General features: G+C 35.0%; 1 protein-coding gene across 3 annotated transcripts in view; it reads right to left on the bottom strand.

Moving 5' to 3' along the window:
- Positions 1 to 18,448, bottom strand: part of LOC116087014 (ankyrin repeat and KH domain-containing protein 1) — an 83,641-nt gene that overhangs the window by 19,886 nt on the left and 45,307 nt on the right. The window contains exons 11-16 of one of the 3 annotated variants that reach the window (XM_031365395.1): positions 14,742 to 14,829; positions 14,132 to 14,259; positions 13,372 to 13,515; positions 12,520 to 12,622; positions 2,907 to 3,665; positions 943 to 2,164 (exon numbers count right to left, since the gene is read on the bottom strand). In XM_031365395.1, the coding sequence (XP_031221255.1) occupies positions 2,142 to 2,164; positions 2,907 to 3,665; positions 12,520 to 12,622; positions 13,372 to 13,515; positions 14,132 to 14,259; positions 14,742 to 14,829 (1,245 nt within the window). In that variant the 3' untranslated portion in view covers positions 943 to 2,141. Of the gene's footprint in view, positions 1 to 942; positions 2,165 to 2,906; positions 3,666 to 12,519; positions 12,623 to 13,371; positions 13,516 to 14,131; positions 14,260 to 14,741; positions 14,830 to 18,448 lie in introns of those variants that run through there. The other 2 variants (XM_031365394.1, XM_031365396.1) reach the window with 2 other exon arrangements.

The following is an 18,448-nucleotide window of genomic DNA, read 5'->3' as shown; positions in this document are numbered from 1 at the left end:
TGGTTTTTTTGTTTTTCTTCTTTACAGACAGGGTCTCACTATGTAGCTCTGTAGCTCTGGCTGTACTGGAACTCAGGGGATCTGTCCTCCCTCTGCTTCGTGAGTTCCCAAACTTAAGGCCTGCACCACCATGCCCAGTTTCAACTAAGGCTCATAAATAAGGCTGAACTGGGTTAAATTTTCATACTAACTAGCAGGTCCCTATATTACTCCTCTTGCAGATGGATGTAGACTTTAATTAAAGAAAAGTGAGAAGGAACTCCTGAGTCAGCAAAATGTACAGGGCGCTATCCTCTACTTCCCTTCTCAGAGCTTTAGTTTCCAACACAACTGGAGGTAGGAAACTCTTTTGTGGGAAGAGTTTACACAGTCTAAGATGGTTTAAATAAAGTAACTAACACTAAGCTTTTTTTTCAGTTTGTTTTTAAATCTAAGTATATTTCCTTGTTATTTAATTGAGATAGTATGGCCCAGAATGACCTTGAACTTGACATGTAGTGAGGATGACTCTGATCTGAATTCCTGATCCTCCTGTGTCTACTTCCCAGGTACTAGGATTACAGGTGTCAACCAATAAGAAAATTTTTTAAAAAATTCAAAGAAGTATATAAATGGCTACTAAAACTAAAGAAAATTAACAAAATACAAATAGTATTAGAAATAAAAGTTATAATAACTGCTTCCATGAGCATATCATATACAACTTCATATAAATTTGATAAACATTTTAACTTTTAAGATCACTTTGCTATTATGATAACTGATAAAAGCCTAATGTTTTCAGAAGAGAGAGATTTGAGGTAGCATATTCCTAATCAAGATTAAATATTCTGTTTAGGACCGCATAGAATTTGACATATCTAAGATTACATGCTATAGGCTGAGAAAATGACATGAGTTATGATATTAAGTTTGTGTATAAACTTAATGACTTAAGTTATGTATATAAGCAATTCATTAATTATCATGAAAATATTTTGAGAGTAGAACAGCAATAATGAGAAAACATTCTTAAAGAGGGAAATTTATATTCTCTATGGAGGGACATTACATATAAATTATATATAATATGTTATATATAAATATATATATTCCTAAGTGAAACTTTTAAAATATTTTCTCTTTCAGTAATGAGAATAAATCGATACAGAATTATTTGTGCCTATGGCTTGCTCTATAACCCTGCTGATATGCTTGAATGTTTTACAGCTACAGTTAGCTATGAAACTTGTGTGATTTTTGTCATCATGAATTAAGAAAATTAGACTTGGGAAAAATAATTTTAAGTGAGACATGTCATCATCTTGAACAAAGAATACAATTAGCACCATGCATTCAAAACTGATAAACTTCATAAAATAGAACTTTTTATTTGGCATTTAATTTATTTAGAATGTGATGAGTATTTAAAGTCTAAGTTTTATTATGTCAATTAACATATAATACTAAAAAATGTTTTCTAAGGTGATTTTTAAGCTTCATGTGAACTCTGTAAAAGATCTTTTCTATTTAAAAACAGTTTAGTATAATAAACACTTTCAAGAACCATCTGTAAAAATTACCATAAAGTTAACTACAAGTTTCCTTTAAAACTGTTTTGGCTAAAATAAAGTTTACTTAAGAAGAACTACAGGCCAAAAAATATAAAAATTCAAATTAAAGAATAATAATCCTAACTCCTTAAAATATTTCCCAGCATTTGAATTTTAAGAAAAATAGACATTTTTTCTTTTTCACAATACTATCTATTACACGGCAGAGAAGCCTCAATGGCAAAATTACATCTACAACCAATGGAAATAACACATATACTCAACAAAAATTCCTGATTTAATCATACTCCACATTTTAAAGGATTTAGTAAAGATAAGGAAGACCAAAGGCTCACAAAAGAAGAAAGGAAACTGGGATAGTATAATTGGGGTGGGAAGGGGAGGAGAATATGACAAGAGGAAACAGACAACAATAAGGAAAAAATGTTGCAATCAAGAGACAGAGGACTGGCCTGCCTTTGAATATCACTCCAGCTACATCTTAGTTCTTGGTCTTCATCCACTGTCAACAGCCATTCTGGCTGCAATTCTGAACTGGGCTCTCATGGAGGTGATACATTCACCAGCCATCTTTAGGAAGGTAAATGATTAATTGCACTGTTTTCCCACTGCTGCAAGGACAATGAAAGGGAAAGTAAACTTGTGCACCTCATTTCATAACTAGTTGTAATTTTCCACACAACAATAAACAGAAACATAAACTCTAAGATTTAATCAGTCCTTTTTCTTTTTGTGTGTATATGCACAAATGTGCCATGTATGCATGCACACTTTTAAGTGTGTCTGTATGCTTGTTCATCAAGAGTTAACAAAAAATTCCAATCTCCAAACATCAAGTACAATAGTTTAAATGTACCTTAATCTTCTGAACACAAACTCTATACCACTTAATGTTCAGCTTTTCCCATTTAATTAGAGATGATTAAATTGGTCTAATAACACAAAGCAGTGTCATTTTTAAATTCTGATGTCCAAACATGGAATTCATTGGCAAGAAAAGTAGATGGGTTGTCTTATCTCCATACTTTTAAGTCCTAATAAGAGATTCAACTGAGTGCTCCTACCAAGGAAGTAACAGAATGGCTTTGATATCAAATTTCCAAAGGATTATAAAGTTATTTCTTTGTCTTTCAAATGTGTTTTGTTTTGTTTTTTAAGTACAAAAGGGAAACACTCATAGCGTGCTAGTGCTATTGGGCTTACTTAAATTCACTCCTGAAATTTCTAAGGAAATCAGCGTAATTTTACAAATTAAAATAGAGAAGTACAAATGCTTGTGTTTTTGAAGGAGCATTAAAGAAGTTGAGCACACAGATTAAAGAGAAAGTATTTTAGATATATTTCTTAACCCACCTGCTATCAGGTCATCAAGAGTGTCGGTAAGCGTCTGGGCTGGAGTTGCAACCATGAGTCCATCTGGCTCTTGAACTAATAGCCCCTGCTCATGTCCAGCAATCGCAATCTGAGGCTGTCCTACCATCTGCTGGTTACCTGATACTTTTTGAAGCACAAGAGAATTTGTCCCATTAGAACCTAAGTCACCAGAAAAGTTACATTGTGGAGATGATAGGGGCTGGACTGGGACAAAGTCAATTTGTTCTGCCGATGGTGGAGACTGTTGCTTATCATCAGTGCCATGATCTTTAAATAAGACTGTATCAACTTGGGGTGATTCTGAAGTGTGATCCTGTGGGAGACTGCCATCTTCTTCCTCTGCCATGAAGACTCCTCTATGAGAACATTGCTGGTGTGGAGACTCTGTGTCTCTCTGACCTTTGGTTTCCAAGTATTCTTTGGTAAATTGCTGCTGTGTTTTCATCTGTAACTGCCTTTCCACTTTCTGTAGTTCTTTCAGTATTTTCTTCTTCTTCTGGACTTGTTCTTCTCTGTTCTTTTTAAGTTCTTCTATCTTATCCTTGTTTAGAGGCTCACCTTGAATTAACTCCAATGACTTAAGCTGTGCTTTTTCAATAGCACTAATTCTTTGCCCCAGTTCATTCAGCTTGCCTTCAGTCTCTTCTACTATGCACTCCAAAGGCTGGTATGGGTGAAAAGGTTGCAGTAGGTCCTGATCTGCTACCTGCAGAGAACTGGACTTCTGCTTGGATGCACCTAAGCACACGAAAAATGTTTGAAAATGTGCCATGCTAAGAGAGAGAGAAGAGAGAGAGAAGAAAGAAGAGAGAGAGAAAGAGAGAGAAAGAGAGAGAGAGAGAAAGAGAGAGAGAGAGAAGGAAAGAGGGAAAGAGAGAGATACATAGAGACAGAAAGAAGGAAATAAAACACACAAAAAACCCCAAACCCCCAAAGGTTCCCCAAAACAAAAACACACAAAAAACCCATATCCCTCCCCTCTCCCAGACTTCCTTCCCCAATTAAAAAGTAATGCTATAGAACGGTTCAAAAGTCACATCAGTGTGAAACACATTACACCTATACTATTTCATCTCTTTTCACACAGCATAGACTAGAATGTTATCAACTTGAAAATTGAAAACTATACTTTTAAGTGTAGGAAGATTTTGGAAATTATGATAGTACAAAGAGAAAAGTAGGAATAAAAGAACCTCAGGATTTTGCTGACCATTGGACTGCTTAAATCTAGTTGAGTGTGCTAGTACATGCCTTTGATTGCAGCACTCAGAGGCAAAGGCAGACAGAGAGATCTCTCTCTGAGTCCCAGGACAGCTTGGTTTAGAGTAAATTCTATAAAATTTATAATATTATAACTTAAATTTATAAAATACAAAATTCTGTATTATCCAAGATCTGTGAATATCTTGGTTCAAGAAAACAACAAAAGAAAAAAAGTATCAAATGTAAACCAGAATTAAAATGACATTCGGAATATTAATATTACATTAATTGCTCCTTTAGAACAATTCTTTTTTTTTGAGACAGGGTTTCTCTGTGTAGCCCTGACTGTCCTGGAATTCACTCTGTAGAACAGGCTGGCCTCAAACTCAGAAATCCACCTGCCTCTGCCTCCCAAGTGCTGGGATTAAAGGCGTGCGCCACCGCCGCCAGGCCAGAACAATTCTTTTAGGAATGATTATACAAGTATATTTTACTCCAAGAGAACAAAACGGGGCAAATATTTTTTTTATGTTGGCAAAATAGTTGTATTCTTATATTAAAATACAATGTGAACTCAGTTTAAGATACTGTCTTCTTTAGCGAGGTATGTAGCATATATGCTTGTAAAGTCAGCATTCAAGTACAGGGTAGAAGAATCAGGGATTAAGGGTTATACTCAGTTATGTAGCTGAGTTTGAGGCTAGACTAAGCTACCTGGAACCTTGTTCTCAATAAGACAAAAGATATATCTTTATCAAATTCTGTATTAAAAATCCTAGTATCTTTGTAACTAAACACTATATTAAACTTATACCACAAAGGATAATTTAAACTAACTTTAAATAAGCCTTACAAATAACATCCACCCAAGAGAGAAACGATGAGTGTTATTAATAGGGATATTCTACATAGAAATATTCATTATGATAATCCATTTTAAAAAGGAAAATTACTTCAAGTTATTAAATATATTTATGCCTCCCTTATAACGAGTCTGCTGAAAGGTAAGTGTTAATAGTCCAAACCAGAGGGAATAAATAAAAATTTTTATATGCTTGATTTGTTTGAGCAAATGCAAGGCTGAATCTTACTCAGGAAGAACTAGGCCTACTTGTGGGGTAGGGGAGAGAAATTACTAATGCATCTAACAATGTAGATGAACTTCAGAACCCTGCTAAATGAAAGGATCCAGATATAAATTATATATTGCAAAATTTCACTTACTATAAAATTTACAGAGAAAAGGCAAATATAGAGAGAGAAAAGGAAGAAGTAGTGGCCTTCGGCGAGGCAATGAGAATAAGGTTCAAATGCCAATAGGCAAACAGATCTTTTGTGGTAGTAAAACTATTAAAACTAAGTGAGAACTGTATGGAGCAGTGGATGCCTGAAATCCTAGCAACCAGGAGGCTGAGGCAACAGAAACAGGACTCTGAGACCAGTCTGTTTCAATGTCTAAAGAGTAACAATAATGAGGACACCAGGGAACTTGATGGTGGCAACTGTGATAGAAATTGGCCAGTTTACCAAAGCACACAGTACTGCATATTTTAAAATGAGTGAATTTGCCGGGGAGTGGTGGCACACGCCTTTAATCCCAGCACTTGGGAGGCAGAGGCGGGTGGATTTCTGAGTTCAAGGCCAGCCTGGTCTACAAAGTGAGTTCCAGGACAGCCAAGGCTACACAGAGAAACCCTGTCTTGGAAAACCAGAAAAAAAAAGAGTGAACTTGACAGGTAAGTTTAAACTATTTTTTAAAAATTTTATTTACTTATCTTATGAATATGGATGTTTTGCCTGTAAGTGTATCTATACGTGCCTGGAACCCATATCGGCCAGAACTGGGTGTCTAATCCATTGAGATTAAGTTATCAGAACTTGTGAGTAGCTATATGGATACTGGAGTTGAACCAAAAATTACTCTATACCACAGAGCCATCTCTCCAGTCCCCAATGAAGCTATTCAAAAACAAAACAAAACAAAAACCTGGGTAAAGTAGCTGATTATTTCTCTGAATTGTAGTTAGCATATACAAAACATAGATCATCATTTTAAGATATTTGTTTGTTTTGTGTGAGACTGAATCTCAGTTGGCCGGCCTTAAACTCACAATCCCAGGGCTCCAGTATCTTGAGTGCTGGAGTTACAAGGATTTTTTTTTTCCTAACAGTTTGTTTGTTTAGGAAGTGGGGGAAGAGAGATTGGATGTATGTGTGCTCACATGTCACATAATATTGTGAAGTCAGAGGACAACTTGCAGAAGTCAATTTTCTTCCTTCTACCATGTGGGACCCAGAGATTAAATTTAGGTCATCAGGCTAGGACACAAATGCCTTTTCCCATTGAGCCATTTTGCCAGCCCCAACATAAGAAATTTTAAAAGAAAAATCATTTTCAAGTTTAAGTTATTCTCATGCTTAAAAGACTTACACAGTAAAAGAAAATAAATCAGAGATCTTAGAACTACATGTGAGACATAGTGGCACACATCTACAACACTAGTTCCTTAGCAAATTGAAGGAAGAGGAATTCAGGGCCAACACCATGAATTAACCATTAACCATTAACCAATTAAGACCATGTCTCTAAAAAAATTAAATTAAAAGCTTTAGGCAGTTTAAACATATACACATATATGTTAACTATGAAAACTATCCTGGTTTCCCCTAGATACTGTTTTTAGCAAAGTCAGAAGACCAGTTTCAGAACAACAATGCAATTACTTTCAGAGGCCTACTTATTCCCTAATGTAAAATTGAAAAGCATGTCATATTTAATTTCATATTCCTTCTTGAGCAAAGTGGTGGGAAAAGACTTTTTTCAGAGCAAAAGCATTAAATTTGAGAGATTATTTGATTATTACTTCCATAAGACTTTAAAGAAGCCAAACATTTTAACAATTAACAGGAAAAAGAAGGTAAAATTGTCACAAAGAGCAACATACAATACAAGTAAGAATTTCAGCTCCATGAATAAATGCAATGACATAAGCAAAGTAAGTATATTCAGGCTTTGCAAAGACTGAATTCTCCTTGAAACTTTCCTAATGTAGCTGCTCTTATGCTAGGATTAAGGTTGCCCAGATGATGATCCACAATAAGAGAAGATTGCTAAAGACAGAAAGGTATAGAATGACAAGCTCAGCCATATTAAACATAGTACATGGAACTACAAGTGACATTTCATAGAACAGAGAGGTACATATAGAGCATCAAAAGGGTAGGATGTGGCTGCTCTTCAGAGGACCACGATTCAGTTCCCAGCACTCATTTTGGGTACCTCACAATTGTCTGTAACTCTGGTCCCAGCGATCCAACACCTCTTCGGGTATTCATGGGCACTGCATGCACATGGTACACATAAGTATACTCAGTGCATGTGAATACACATTAAATTTAAGAAGAATTTTTTTTAATGTATAACAATGGGCCAGCAAAATGACACTGCTGCACACCTGACAACCTGAGTTGAATCTTGGGGCCTACGTGTTGGAAAAAAGAGAATCAACTTCCTCAAATTGTCCTTTGATTTCCACGCATGTCATGAAGTGTGCATGTGCATACATAAAAAATAAAAAATAAAATCATTAACGGTTAAAATGTAATGCATCGAAAGTTTTTTCCTTCAAATAGTCAATAGTTGAACTATGCACAGTTAGACACTTAGAACTGTCTAGATAGGGGCACATCAAAACATTAACATAACTTATATCTCAATAAACCAAGGGTGGTAAAAACAGAATGTCACCTGAAGCCGTAGAAATACCAGTTAGTTGGTAGAAATGTTGATATTCACTGACAATAAAATTTTAATATGAAATAAGTACTAAAATATGCCAGAAAATAAGATTTCCAGATCCTTCAAACATTTCCCACTGTCAGATATATATTTTTCTGATATATATCAGATATATAAGTGAAATATATATTAGATATATATATCAGAAATATATAGCTGATAGTGGAACACATACACACACATACACAAAAAAAGACAGAAGAATCTGTATATGGATAACAAGCAGTTGACATGTCAAGTACAATTTAGAGTAGTCACCATCTCTTTCGGTTTGGCTTCTATCTTACATTTTTTTCCCTCTAAGCTTTCCCTCCTTCCTAATAACAAAACTGAAAAAAGTATATACTAAAAACTGTAGTCTATAACAGTTTAAAATCACCTTTATTGTTGTTTTGTTGCTGGAGATTAACTGAGGGTTTTGTACATGTCGGGTGAGCATTCTATCATTGAGTTATATCCCCAGATCTTTTCCTTTTGTTGCAGTGTTAAGAGAGGGAATTCAGGGTCTTGTGCATGGTAGATATTTACCACTGAGCTACATTTCCCCATTACTGATGTACATTAACTTATTTATTTTTATGAATAATAGGTAAGTGAGGTATACATCTGCTAAATATTTAGCTCTCTACTGAATGAACTTAACCCAATTATTTTCAAGTCTGTATCAATTAATTAGTATAATGTGCAATAAAAAGATACGATCAAAGGAAAATATTCATGATCTACAGTTTTAACACGGAAATCTCTTAACCAAAATAACCAAAGATAGACCATCTGTGTTACACAGTAACAGATTCATCCAACCTATCTCTTTTTACTAAAAGCAAATTATATGTAAAAGTACATTATTAGGTTTGGGCATGCATAAACTTACATAAGCATGATTACATGATTAAAAATTAGTTATGATATTAGTAAAGTTTACAGAACATTCCATTTTAATTACAACATACACAAGTTTTTCTATATAGTTTAATATTTCTATAAAAATGTGAGTGTTCATGACACTGACTCTAACAAACAACACTGAAGGTGAGGTGGCACATATTTTTCCTGCTTGGAACTTTTTAAATACCATCACTCTGGAATACAACCTTTAAAACTGCCGTTTTAAAGACAGGGTCTCACTGTACAACCCTGGCTGGCATGCGCATACACCTGCGTATGCAAGCATGGCCGCACACACGAACACACCCACCCACCCACCCACACCCAGACAGGAGGGCTACGAAAATGATCTGGACAGTAATGAAGACCTGAATCTGGTTCCTCAACACCCACATAAAAGCTGTGTAAGAAGGCCTAGACCAGTAATCTCATCAATGGGAAGGAAGACAGGAGGATCACTGAGGCAGCTGGACAGCTAGACTAGTCAAACTGGTGAGCTCTAAGTTCAGTGACTGATCCTGTCTCAAAAAAATGATGATACAGGAAGAAATCTGACATCAACCTCTTGCCTCCTTAAATGCACACATGCACACATACAAAGAACAATAGTGAGCATTTTATAAGAACTTATAAGACAAAGAATATGGACTTCAGACACACTGGGAGAATAATGGAAGGTAAAAATAATACAAGAAAATAAAACAGAAGAGTCATAAAGACAAACTACTAGGAACTGGGTGATCATAATTCAACCCTACATTTCAAGTCTGAAGGAGAAGGAAGTAACAATTCAGAAGGAAGAGGTAATGAAGTAGTATAAAGTTCTCAGAAAAGAAAGTACTTCTCAAAAAGTTCTGAGCTGTGCAAAAGATATTCTGGGCTGGGAGATACACTTCAGTTGTAAAGTGTTTGCTTGCTGTGTGGGAGGTCCTGAGTTCAATACTCCATAACACAAAGAAAAAAAGGAAAGATAAAATTCAAGCTTGCAGTGTTAGCAACCCAGCAACATGATCTCCAACCTCCTCCCACATACCATGTGTATAACTACACACATATACACAAGATAAATATGATGTAATTTTAAAAACTTAATACATCTTTGTTTTAAGAGTGAATTTTATACCTAAAATGAATATCCTTATCCTTTTTTTCCAAGTCAAACTCTTGTTATATAGTCCTGGTTAGACTGGATCTTACTATGTAGACTAGGCTGGCCTCAAACTCACAAAGATCTGCCTGTCTCTGCCTTCCAAGAGATGGAATTAAAGATTTGCATTACTATACCCTCCCCAAGTGACGTTTTCATTCTGAAAGGTTTTATGTTTATTTATGTGTATGTGTGCCCGTGCACGTCAAAAAGGGTACCAGATTCCTGAATCTGTAGTTATCAGTAGTTGTGAGCTGCCTAACACAGGTCTTGGGAATCAAACTCCAGTTCTCTCGAAGAGTAGCAACCTTAACCACAAATCTACTTCCCAGCCTTCAGGTGACTTAAAAAACAAAACAAAGCAGAATTTACAGGGACATTCACTCTATGCAGTCTGATTTTTTTTTTTAAACTAGCTTGACAGCTTAATCCAATAAATTATCACAATTTGATCCTTTATAATGGTTAGGTAGCTAAGAGAAATGCCCATGTATTTATATACAAATATTAACTATTTTCCTTTCTTAATAATTTAGTAAAAAGCGTCTTCAGAAGGTTAATTTTTACACCATTTAGTAAAATAGTAAACTAGAGAGAAGGAAATAAGTGGATTTCTAGTATAAGACAGTTTCTAAGCAAAATCATTACTTATGAATATCAACCTAAAGCTTACACATAAGCTCAGTATTTAAAATTTTCTAATTCCTCGCTGAACTTTTATCTAGATTATTTTTTGGTTATTTTATGGTTCATGTGAATTTTAAAAAGCAATTATTTGTTTTATGTGCACTGGAGCTTTGTCTGCATGTACATCTGTGTGAGGGTATCAGATCTTAAGAGTTACAGATAGTTGTAAGCTGCCATGTAGATACTGAGAACTGAACCCAGGTTCTCTGCTAAGCCATCTCTCCAGCCCTTATGTGAACTTTTAAAAGCAATTTCCTGTTAAATATTAAGTATTTGAAGCCCAAATTCTTACAGTCTTTTATAGGGTTTAGCCATTCAAACTTAAAAACAGATCACGTATAGGGTATGAGTCTGTAATCCCAGTACTTGGGAAGCACAGACACGAAGAGAGTGGAGTTGTCTTGCAATGAGATTCCATCTCAAACAAACCAGAAAACCAGATATCAGTAAAGTTGCTCAGAAAGCAAAGGCTGTTGCTACAAACTTGGTGGGCTGAGTTTGATCCCTAGAACCCAAATAAAGTTGGAAGGAGAGAACCCTTTCCATAAAGAACCCTTTCCTCTGACTTCCATATATGTACTGTGGCACATGTATTCCCACACACATATCATGTAAACACATGATCACAGTAATAAGAAAAACAAAAACAGAGGCACTTTAAAATATTTTAGAAAAAGGTGTTAGCTGGTTAGGCTGCTCAGATGTTAAAAATGCATGTTTTTATTTGCTAAGATTAAAAATAGCAGGAAGCCAGGCATGGTGGCTACATTAACATATACTTATTTAGTTTTCAATAATCTTTTATTTACAATACACTAAGTAAGATATATTCATAAAATATTTTATGTTAAGCTTTTTAGACATGCTATTGGTCATAAAAACCAAGGCCTCATGTATGCTACATAGTGTTTCAGTACTATCTGATAGTTCCAACTCTAATGTAGTTTATAATATCCTAGAAACTACTTCAGCAAATTCAGATATTACAACATATAATTATCAAGAGAAAACACTTTCTATCTACAAATGAAAAGACAGAAGAACTAAACCAGAGCTAATAAGCTTGAATCCTTCAAACAGTGCATACTCCTCTTAATAATTATTTGGGGTTCAGACCTATAATCCTAGTACTTAGGAAGTTGAGGCAAGAGGATTGCCATAAGCATGAATGAAGGTAGCCTGGGCTTCATATAGAGTTCCAGGTCAGGTTGGGTTAATTCATTAACAAAATGAATTTAATTCATTAACAAAGTCATCTGGATTTTATCCATATACATTTTGATAATTAATCATCCAAGTTCACAGACTGATAATTATTCTTCAGCTTACCACTATATTCCAGCATTACACAAACTGAATGCAATTCTTCTCTTTCTCATTAATTAAATTGATGCTATAAAGATTTACTTGGTAGACAACATATACTTTTATTATTACGCTACAGTTTGGCTAAAATATTGTCAAATAGAAGCTGGGTATCATAGTATATGCTCATACTTCTATCACTAAGGCAGAAGCAGAAAGACTGGCACAAGATCAGACCCAGTCTGGTATAACTACTGAGTCCCGGTCATAGACAGATACATAGAAAGAGCCTGTCTTGAAAAACAAAACAAGAGCTATCAGATAGGGAAAAAAAAAAGGCTTGGCAAAATTTTTTGCTTTAATATAATAAAAACCTTAAATTATTTTTTAAGTAATTTTACTTTTGGCCAATGGAAAACTACATCTAGCAGTATGCTAATAGGAAAACAGGAAGGCATTTTTCTAATATTTAGGATTTTCCGATATCTCTGAACCATTAAAGTAAAATTTATTAACTAGTTGAAAGAAATATCAATTTTAAGGAAAATAATTTAACAACTAACCTTTTTGTACTCCTAAAAGGGCAGTAGATGTCTCCTGGGAAGTTCTGTCAGGTTCCTGGGGAGGCACAACCATGGCAAGTGTGTGTATGGGTACTCGTGGAACCTAAAACATCAACTCAGAAAAAAGTCATCTCAGAGCATAGAAGAAAACAAAGTTCCACAATAAAACACATATATTGCTTTATGCTTTCTTCATATAATGTAACATTTACTTTTCTTTTTTAGATTTATTTTATGTATATAAGTGTTTACTTATACACTTGAATGTATCTATGTGTGAATGTATGCCTGAATGTATCTATGTGTGAGCCACATTTAAGCCTGGTGGCTCTTGGAAGTCAGAAGAAGGCATTGGATCCCCTGGTATTGGAGTTCTAGATAATGGTGAACCACGATGTAGGTGCCGGGAACAAAAGCTAGGTTCTCTGCAAGAGTAACAAGTGCTTTTGACTGCTGAACCATATCTCCCTCCCTCTCACTTTATTTATTAGAGCTTAAAATTTTTTCTTAAACTTTTACTAAGGATTAATTTCTGGGAATATTAATTAAGAAGATTGAAGATAATCTATGTGTTTGATGATTTAGGCTAAATAAAATTATCTCTTGCTCAAGTGAAAGCCTTACAGGACCAATTATAGTGAGAAGTATAAATCACATACTCACTATATACTGGCCAATTTATTCTTGTTCAAATTTTATTTGAGTAAAAGAGAAAATAAAATTCTAACATATTTATTGAATTGGAGTAGACTATGAACCTCCAGGATAACTTAATAGAAAAGAGTTATTGCTTTCATTAAACAGAAATTTTCAAAGAACGCTTATATCAAGAAATAGTCTATTTTATTCTACCTGAGATTCATCTTGTGACGGAGAGGTAAGCTGAGATACATCTGTGGTGGGAACTGACAGAACATTATTTGGATAATCCAACAGATAAGAAACAACATTAGTATGGCCACCTTTTGCAGCTTCAATAAGCATTGTTGATCCATCCTAAGAAAAAAATTGACCATAGTTAATTCTTTATAAACTTGTTCTTAAACTCTGGTAAAATTACTCAGTAAGTTATATAAAATCAAATGTATTAATTGTACTTTCAGTTTCTGAAACACAGTACCGCTATTTAGCCCAAAACTTACTTTGGATTCAAATCCTGCTGCTTTGGCTATGCCATCACAGGCAGCTCAAATCTCATTAATAGTAGGAAATATTAAGCACTAAAAGATCAAGTAAATCTTTAGTAATAATATTTATTAATCGGTGGGTTTTGTTTGCTAGTTTATTTTTTTCTTGAATCAGTCTCAATATGTACCCCATGCTGGCTTTCAACTGGCATATAAGTACTGCTTTGGCATACCTATGTACAGTACTACAGGCATATGCCACCACATTCAGCTGATACTATTTATATACTATGTTAAGTAAGATACCTTCAGCTGGATGTGGTTGTACATGCTTTCTATACCAGCACCTTTTGAAGCAGAGGCAGAAAGATCTCTGGGAGTTTGAGACCAGCCTGGCCTACATAGTGAGCTTCAGAAACAGCCAGAATTAGATAGAGAAACACTGCTTCAAAAAAAGCAAAAATGAAACAAAAAAAGTAGACTACCTTGAGTCGATGAGTAGGATCAGCTCCATGAGCCAAGAGTAGTTCAACCACTGCCAAATGGCCTCCTGCACATGCCAGGGACACTACTGTGTGATCGTTATTGGCTGTAGCCCTATTCACATTGGCACCTTAAAAAAAAAAAACAGTAATCTTAACAAAGGTAAAATCAAGCCAACTTACAATATCATTTAAAGACTTTTTCCAACTATAATACAGATATAAAACAGTGTAAATCATAGGTGTATAGCTTGAAATTTTCACAAAGTGAACACACTTGCATCACTAGAATCAGATCAAGACATAGAACATTATCCACAAACTCAAAGTCCCATCATCAAGTGCCCCCTTGTCAGACACTCCCAACCACGGTAACGCTTAGCTCTGACTTCCAATGGTATCATGTAAAAGGAAAACAAATAAATACTGTGCTTTATTTAATCTTCAACTAAACATAATCCCAAAACTAATAGAAAATTTCCAGTAATCATCTCACAAACTGTTGTTTACTACGTAAAATACACTGACAAAAGTTTGGTTAGTTTTAACCACTAAGTGTTTTTTTCAGAACTGGAAGGCTTTTGGAAACAACCACTTTCTGATCTTGCTTTACCTTTGCTAATAAGAAACTGAACAGTGCACAAATGACCGGCTCTTGCAGCTTTCATCAAAGGTGTTCTTCCACCTTCAGATTCATGCTCCTATCAAAGAAACAGGAAATAAATCAATCATCTAATTAGACATTTATTTTAAGAACTTAGTACTAACGACGTGATAAACAGTGAGGATTTAGTACTTACTCATGTGACACCTACAATACTGACGTCAATTCTTCTAATGTACAAATTCATTTCAGTTACACTAGATAGCATGACCTATCATGGGCAAGTTTCAACCTTGCATACTCAACAATAACCTTTAAAGATAATAAATCTAATGTTTAGTTTGGTTCCAAATAACTTAAATTTTCTAATTACAATTAGAGTTACTAACGTATTTTTCTTAACTATTCATGTGAACTATTTGGGGGGGGGCTTAAGTCCTTAAGGTGATTTTTTTTTGTTGTTTTTTGTTTTTTTCGAGACAGGGTTTCTCTGTATAGCCCTGGCTGTCCTGGAACTCACTCTGTAGACCAGGCTGGCCTCGAACTCAGAAATCCGCCCGCCTCTGCCTCCCAAGTGCTGGGATTAAAGGCTTGCGCCACCACCGCCCAGCCCTTAAGGTGATTTTTTAAAAAATCCTGATATTTTATTAAAATCCATTAAAAATTCTACGAAAGGGTAGAAGGAGAGAACAGACTTCTGCATTTGTCCTCTGACCTCCATACGTGTGCGGCATGCATCCACACGCATACACATGTAAACACATGTGCATAATTTAAAGGATTTCTACCAAAAAAAAAAACAGCACTAAAGAAAATCATAGTATTTTATGAGTAAAGGGGAAAAAAAGAGACCAATGAACAGAATTTTTTAGAATAGAAATTAAATACTTGAAAAGTTAAAGGCAAAAGATATAGTTTTATCAGCAAGATCATTGTTCTTCTCTAGGAAGTTTGCCAGATACAAGAATAAGTGATGAAATAGCTTCTAACCAGGACTTATTATCAAAAAGCACCCAACTGAACTCACTTGTATGATTAGTAGTCTTTGTATGGTTGGTGTACAATTCATTATATTTACCTAAGTATTGAAATTGTTGTTGATAACTTTATTTCTATGGAAAGTTTTCTTACCTATCCTTCAGGTTCATGTTTAAGTTACACTAAGTATGTAAACGTGAATTCTGCTGTTCCAGTTATTAGGAAAAAGTAGAAAAATTGATGATGACAGGGTTTTTTTCACCATTCTTTTAAATTAACTTAGAAAGTCACTTAGCTGCCATACATTCAATTCAAAAAGGTGCTTTATCAACAGAACATAACAGAAAACTTTAATCTACATTATGAACTAAGTGTGGGGTGCCATGTTCTTCCAGAGGGCCCAAGTTTGATTTCCAGCACCCACGTGGTGGGTCTTAAGCTTCTGAGACTCCAGGTTCAGAAATCCAGTGCCGTTTACTGGCTTCCCAAGGTACCAAACACACACAGAGAACACATATACACACCAAGGAATTAAAAAGTTAAGTGTGGATTATCAGCCTATTGAAAAGTTTAAACTAGAGGAATTACAATCTGAAAGGACTTTTTAAAAATTTTATTCTGACACAAGGTCTATAGGCCTCAAAAATCATAATTGTTCTATCTCAGCCCCCAGGAGTACTAAGTCTACAACTGTACCCTACTATATCTGATAAAGTGACTATGAAGTAGACTGTTCCTCAACTACTGCTAAAATGTTGTGTACTTTGACTTTTTATTTATTACACATGTTGAATAGGTAATAATTTTTACTAACTCTGAGTTATGAGAGAATGAGTATAGATAATGCTACAATAATCTGTTTTTTAGAATGGATTTTGAGGGGCTGGAGAGATGGCTCAGCGGTTAAGAGCACTGACTGCTCTTTTCGAAGGTCCTGAGTTCAAATCCCAGCAACCACATGGTGGCTCACAACCATCTGTAATGAGATTGGATACCCTCTTATGGTGTGTCTGAAAACAGCTACAGTGTATTTATATATAATAAATAAATAAATCTTAAAAAAAAAATAGAATGGATTTTGAATTTGTGTGTAGACAAAGCCAGTACAGACAATAAAGATGTCAAATGAATTAGAGGACTCTGTTTAGGCTCTCTATCCACATTACTTTCATGTTTTCCTATGTTGCATTTTACTTACTATCTCTCAAGTCTAACTTTAATTTCAAAGCTATGCATCCATGGTTCATGCTTGTCATCCTAGCACATAAACAGTTCAAAGCCATCTTTAACTAAATATTGAACCTAAGGTAAGCCTTGGCTATCTGAGACTCAAAAAAACAAAAACGAAAACAACAAAATAATCAACAAAAGCCCAGTGACATGCTTCAGTAGGTAAAGGTACTGGCCTAATCTGATGAACGGAGTTCAACCCCTGGAACCACATGGTGGAAGCCGACAACTGATTCTGGTTGACCTCTGATCTCCACAAGTAGAGCAATATGCATGTATGCATATACACAAGAAATATATGAAAAAAAAATTAAAGCAAAGCAAAACAGCCAGGCAGTGGTGACTCACACCTTTAATCCCAGCACTTGGGAGGCAGAGGCAGGCAGATTTCTGAGTTTGAAGCCAGCCTGATCTACAGAGTGAGTTCCAGGACAGCTGGGGCTACACAGAGAAACCCTGTCTCGAAAAACCAAAAAAAAACAAAAAACAAAAACAACAAAAAAATAAATAAATAAAATCACCTATACACTATTTCCTTTTGTTGGCTTAAACTGAAAATGTATGGTTTCTTAAACAAAGCTATATAAATATTTAGTATATGTAACATACCAGAACAGCTTTAAGCACAAATTCATCAGCAGCTCCCTGTCTTATTACAAACACAGGTAATCAAAACAATCTTGAACATAAAATTTTTATTATTATTTGATTTTTGTTGTAAGAGAAAAATCTAAAAATCTAAAAATCTAACTCAAGTTGGCTTTGAATCCACTCTGTAGAGCCCACATTAGTCTTGAATTCATAGCAGTCCTCCTGCCTCAGTCCCATAAATACTGGGATTGCAGACATAAGCTCCCATGCCTAGCTTGAATATACTTTTGATGCAATTAGTAGTCAGCACCCACATCTGTTTAAAAAAAATTAATACAATTTGTAACAGTATTTATTGTATCCACTACTTTAAATAATTTAAATTGCAGCTCCCTCACTAAGATGGCCAAAGCATGTTACTGCTGGTTTCCCTTCTTTTTAACTTGTCAGAAATATACATTTCCACTACTACCTGACACTTCTTTTTTTTTCTTTGGTTTCTTGAGACAGGGTTTCTCTGTGTAGCCCTGGCTATCCTGGAACTCGCACTGTAGAACAGACTGGCCTTGAACTCAGAATTCCACCTGCCTCTGCCTCCCAAGTGTTGGATTAAAGGCGTGTGCCACCACTGCCTGGCTGACACTTCTTGCCATATATTACAATACTGAATTTTATTTTCAATACTCCAGTTTCAGTTTTAAATGACAGTACCTTAATAATAATAAAAAAAAACCCTGTACTGCATTTTGTCTCCTGTTTCTCCTACTTTATATATATTAATTTATTTCTCTATATATCTAATCTCTTTTTCTCTAGAACTCTCTCAAACTCTCTATATATGGTTTATTATTGTTGTTGGGTTTTTTGAGACAGTGTTTCTCTTTATAGACCTGGCTGTCCTGGAACTCACTCTGTAG

The sequence above is a fragment of the Mastomys coucha genome, unplaced genomic scaffold (assembly GCF_008632895.1).
Source record: "Mastomys coucha isolate ucsf_1 unplaced genomic scaffold, UCSF_Mcou_1 pScaffold13, whole genome shotgun sequence".
Lineage (NCBI taxonomy): Eukaryota > Metazoa > Chordata > Mammalia > Rodentia > Muridae > Mastomys > Mastomys coucha.
The sequence above is the reverse complement of the archived record's forward strand: the minus strand, read 5'-3'. Positions and strand labels throughout refer to the sequence as shown.